The sequence below is a fragment of the Mytilus galloprovincialis genome, chromosome 10 (genome assembly GCF_965363235.1).
Source record: "Mytilus galloprovincialis chromosome 10, xbMytGall1.hap1.1, whole genome shotgun sequence".
NCBI classification, from domain to species: Eukaryota; Metazoa; Mollusca; class Bivalvia; order Mytilida; family Mytilidae; genus Mytilus; species Mytilus galloprovincialis.
Window position 1 is genome coordinate 12,908,785 of NC_134847.1, and position 6,000 is coordinate 12,914,784.

General features: G+C 29.4%; 1 protein-coding gene across 1 annotated transcript in view; it reads right to left on the reverse strand.

Annotated features, from left to right (window-relative positions):
• The window catches only part of LOC143048978 (uncharacterized), a 44,182-nt gene extending 40,711 nt beyond the window's left edge, over positions 1-3,471 (reverse strand). The window contains exons 1-2 of the mRNA XM_076222815.1: positions 3,282-3,471; positions 1,042-1,146 (exon numbers count right to left, since the gene is read on the reverse strand). Of these exons, the coding sequence (XP_076078930.1) occupies positions 1,042-1,146; positions 3,282-3,450 (274 nt within the window). The 5' untranslated portion in view covers positions 3,451-3,471. The remainder of the gene's footprint in view (positions 1-1,041; positions 1,147-3,281) is intronic.
• Between the last annotated feature and the right edge of the window lie 2,529 nt (positions 3,472-6,000).

Consider the following 6,000-nt stretch of genomic DNA (forward strand, 5'->3'; position numbering starts at 1 on the left):
CTAGTCAAGAGTATGTAACTGAATGGTGGTCGATTGTTGCTGTGTTACATATTTGTTTTTGGTTCCTTGTTTTGAACATAAATTAGCCAGTTAGGTTTTTTCGTTTGTATTGTTTAACGTTTTTCGTGTTGTGCTTTTTTAAAGCTAACTATGCGGATGGGCTTTTTTCATTGTTGAAGGTCGTACAGTGACCTTCGGTTGTTAATTTATGTTGGTCTCTTGTGAAGAGTTGAATAATTAACAATTATACCACATCTGTTTAGTTCTTATCGTTTTGTTTTGTTTTTGTCAGAAATTCGGAATCATCTCGTTTTGTTTATGCAGTGCCATTCAAATTACCCGATAACCTCTACTTTTCTCTTTTCCATTTTGTGAAATATAATTAATATATTAATAAAAAAAAATAATTGAAACTCTGATAAGATTCTTGAGATTCTACATAAAATATGCCTGTACCAAATCAGGCATATGAAAGTTGTTATCGATTCGTTTGATGTGTTTGAGCTTTTGTTTTTGCCGTTTGATTAGAGATTTTGCGTTTTGAATTTTCCTCGGAGTTTAGTGTTTTTGTTCTTTTACCTTTTTGATAGATTTTGAAAGAACAGTGTACTAAATGTATAAAAAATCTGGAGAAAAACATTTTCGGGCAAGTTTTGACTTGATTATATCCCTCTTTTTATTTATGTCAATTTTTTAAGTTCTGTAATTTATATACTTTACATTTATAACATCATTTAATATTTATTTTTTGATAAAGAAGAGCGAAAATGCATTTCACGCTATATGTACCATACTGTTTATATCACAAAGCCCGATGTGGACTATTTGTGTATAATCTTCGATATTTTTAACTACATGTAATACAACTTTGACCAATTAATAAGTTAGGTTAAGAAATTTTGTATTCACATTACAGTTATTGAAAAGAACGTTCATCTCTGGATGTTTTGTAAATAAAATCAGTCAATTTTGATACATTGTACACGCACACAAACACTAACACATATTTTTAAAGCAAGAAACGTTGCATAACAGACTTACTAATTCCATGTGCTACCTTTTGCGTTACTGCCTTGCATGATTCCGGTTGTATACTTTTTATTTGAACAGCTGGTTCATGTTTTACGCTTTGTACAGCACCCAAACCTGGAAAATCGGAAAAGAAATTAAACATTCAAACTTAAATCTACATAGCGAAAAATCATCTTATTAAAATTGTCGTCGCGAAATTGTCCCTACAAATTTTTAAAAATATATATTGAAGATACGTCAAGGTTTGAAAAAGTTAAAAAAAAATTAAAAATCCTGAACTCCGAGGAAAACTCAATACGGTAAGTCCGTAATCAAATAACAAATTCAAGAGCTGGATTAAACGGTTTTATAGCTAGCTAAACTTCTCGGTTGTATGGCAGTCCAACACAATTTTCATTATATTGACAACGAGGTGTGAGTGAATCAAACAAATATAAAAGGTTCAATTGGTAAAGTAAGGGTACACGGTCAACATTGTGTTATAATCTTCATAACTATAGAAAGAGACAAATAAGTAAAAAGAAACTTGATTCGTCAAAATCAGGCGATGTTTTTATCGTCTAAAGAAGTGTTCATTTTATCGTCATACACCGAAAATTACCGTCAACGTCATTTGGCAAGATTTTGTTTACCGTTATTAGTCATGATGATACCCCATTACGACCCTAATGAAAACTATGTGTAATTTTAAACCGTACTAAACGGAAGTCCAGTCTATTACTTAAGTCCACCCGATGTCATAAACAATATCCGGACGCCTTTATTATCGTTTTTATCCCAAAATATCCCAAACGGAATAATCATAAGCGAGGATGACAAATGCGACTATGCATGGTACTATACGACACAACGGCATGGTAATTAATTTATTGTGTGAAGCGACACAATAAATTAATGAGATCTAATCGTTTTATAGTTTACAAATGTAGATGAAACTACAAAAGCTGCGTATAAATAAACTCATCATATATACCAGGACTAAATTTTGTATATACGCCAGATTTTCCCCCTTTTTGACATATTCCTTATCAATTGTGACAATAACCCCCAAAATCAATCTCACTTCTTTCCTTCTTACATGGTATTGAATCTTGGGGCATGGAATTCCTTACAGTTACACGTATACCCAGTAACTGTCTGGGGACCAAATGTATCCGGAAGACGACGAAGACAACATCGACATTTTATTATACGACCGCAAAAGTTTGCGAATGCACAAAAATGAATACATTAGTAATCATATTTATAGGAAAATTTGACGATATTGTGGTTGTGACAGTTTGAATATATCCGTCGTCACCCGTGAAAAAGATAGTCTATAACGGTCAACCAATTCGAAGAGATTATTTCAACTTAACCACGTTGAACACTTAAATTAAAGGCTTTGAGATAATAAGCAACCATCCATGAAGGAAATCATGACTGGAAGTGCAAGCTCTGGAATATCGTTTCATAAGTAGAATAACAAAAATACTGAACTCCGAAGAAAAATATAAAAGGAAAATCTCTACGCAAAAGGCCAAATCGAAAACTCAAACACATCAAACGAACAACTCTCATATTCCAGATTTTGTATAGGCTTTATATTATGTAAAATAAATGGTAGATTAAATCTGGTTTTAAAGCTAGCTAAACTTCTCACTTGCACGACAGTCGCAAAAAATTCATTTATATTGACAACTGGAAATTAGTTTAAACAGTTTTACTATAATTGCTAAAAATACGTTTACCTGTGGTGTTAAACGCTTACATTATTTAAGCAATGAAAATCAAATGGATACTAAACGAATGTAAACACAATGAAGCGAACAAACTTTCTAGATATTAATAATGGTAAAACATGCAATCGTATGAGGAATAGAAAATTAAGATATCGTCTTAAATATTCATAAAGACATCATTGAAATAAGTTGAATGTCCGTATAACTGTGACCTCTATCGCAATAACCGTTGTGCAACGTACGATCATGATGATAGTGTGTGTGTCGTCTATTTGCTCTATTTTATCATTATGTTTTGTGTATGTCTGTGTTTTGGTACACACACTGAATCAAAAGTGTTGAAGAATTTGGAATGTATCCATGTACTCTAACTGCAAGAAACGCCTTGTTTTGTTTAGTTTCCTTTATAATTTATTCAAATTCAAATATTTTTTACCATTAAACTACATATTTTTAGTATGTGACACAACATAACAAAATGAAAATAAAAAACAACAACAAGATTTATTAGAATTCATTAAAACATACCATTATTTTTCCAAACGTTTCCTCCTGCAAGTTCGTTGACAAGTCTGTGCGTTTTCCTGTGTTTGCGTCTGCAACTTACAGAGCAAAATTTAGCGTCCGAGCAATTTAAACATGGTTTTAAAACATTCACTGCTTCTTTACAATTGCAAAAGGAACATGCCGTATCCATTCTTACTGGCTGACAATGATGAAGTCTAAAATATCAACCGTTTGATAGACAGGAATTAATTAAAACAAGAAAATAAAGTAAATAGTTTGAGATTGAGTATTTCCACACGCATTCACTTATTTTACCTAAGATACAGAATATTATATATCAGATTCTCTCAGTCAGATATCCAAAATGAATCTAAATTGATTGAAACAAAGTGAGTAATATAAGGACGTTTTTGAAATAAGAATATTCCTATACATTTTGACCCATTTGAAAAGGAACGACAAACCAATTCAGATGTCCATCTTTGAATTACCTTTGTATGATAACAAAAAACAAGAGAAAAAAAAACAACATTTCCATGTCACCTATTTTTCAAATTATTATTCGAATGAGTTTTTATGCAGTTTGCATTGATTAAAACGTGAGGCACAAATCAAATTTGTTCATTCGGTAAATAAATTTTAGATAGATTTCGGGAAAGGTATCATTAAAAAGAATTGAAATTCAACTTTGGAGCAAATAATTGAAATCATTTGACATAATTATGCACTTTTTGCAATGTTGAATACAATATCTCAAAACGGTGACATGGATACACAATAATGAAATTATATTTCCCCATTTTAACTAAAACCTATCAAAGACATGACACAAACTGTTAGCTTTATAAATAAAAAATCAACCGGGAAAGAGGATGGACAAAAATTGTGGGAGTTAGTTTTAATTGTATACCCTAGTGACTTTAGATAAAGCTATACACTAACAATGAACACTGCCCTTACCTGGATCTTGATATTTATATTTTTAACGGGAAACTCAATACAATAATTTATGATAAATATACATTTTAAGATAGTGACGTTCCTTTGTAACCATCGTATGTTGTTTATATATCTCAATTTGTTTGATTTGCTCGTGTATGTGTATGTAACAATGTACTAGTATATGATTTCAACGGAAGAACATTCTGTATTACTGAATAATTATTACACCAGGGTTTTCGATATGACAAACTAGGGAAAACATTTACCAAATTTTATCCTCGGTAGATGGATGAATTTAAGTAACAGTAAAGTAACGTCACGATAATAAGTCTGTAGCAATGCATATATATATATATATATATATATATATATATATATATATATATATATGTATATGAAGATCTGGTATGACGGTATAATATCATAATACCTAAAACAAATTTAACAACATCCAAACACCATTACAAATGGCATATTGAATGTGTACTTATATATATAGTTTAAAAGTAAAAAACACAAAAAATCACATCATAAATCGAACATTGTTTCTGTTAGCGCTTTCATCGCATCTCCTGTGGTTCATCAGACAAAATTGTTATCGTTACTAGTAACGACTTGTGACGTTACGTTATAGTAACGTCATGCGGTATTGTATATATCTTACCGAATTTCACTTCCTAAATATATATATATATATATATATATATATATATATATATATATAAGTGTCTAAGAATGTAACTTTAACACACTAATGAGTGTTATAAAATTAGTTGTTATATTTTATATATTATTCACGCAATATTTCGCTAAACAAATTAGCTTCATCGGGCGTGTGCATCTATCTAGGTGAAATCGGATGCATGACAAAAAAAATATCTGTGTAGCTTGACGTTTTTGTGTAAAAGTTTAAAATATTGATTGATGGGGTATATACAAGATATTTTTGCCGTTTATTGTACATAATAATTTTTAAATCTAAACAAATAGTTGTTTTAGTTAAATAGAATGAAATTGATGATTTATCAATATTTTAAACTTTTACACAAAAACGTCAAGCTACAAAGATATTTTTTTGTCATGCATCCGATTTCACCTAGATAGATGCACACGCCCGATGAAGCTAATTTGTTTAGCGAAATATTGCGTGAATAATATATAAAATATAACAACTAATTTTATAACACTCATTAGTGTGTTAAAGTTACATTCTTAGACACTTATATAATTTAATTTAGTAACTGCATCAGTTTATTTACAAACTGATCCACACCTAGATAGATTGAATGTTGATTGTTGCTATTTTTAGACACTATATATATATATATATATATATATATATATATATATATATATATATATATATATATATATATATATATATATATATATATATATATATATATATATATATATATATATATATATATATATATATATATATATATATATATATATATATATATATATATATATATATATATCTGATATGTAATGTAACATTTCGATTTTTCTTATTTTCTTACTTTTAAATGTGTTTTACTCTTAACCCTATATTCTAGTAACTAGTGTTTAGTTTACTGTGTTGTATTGTGTATACTGTTTTTTGGTCTTTTTTCATTGGCTCGTCAGTTTATTTCAGATTTTGTATTTTTCGTTCTGACATCTATATTCTAATATACAGTTAAATATGGTATGATGTAAAAAGCAATATTTGCAAAATTTCATTCTCTGGGGTACATAAATAAGTAAGCTAATACCACGATACGACTATTCTTTTCAATGTTTAATATGTGAA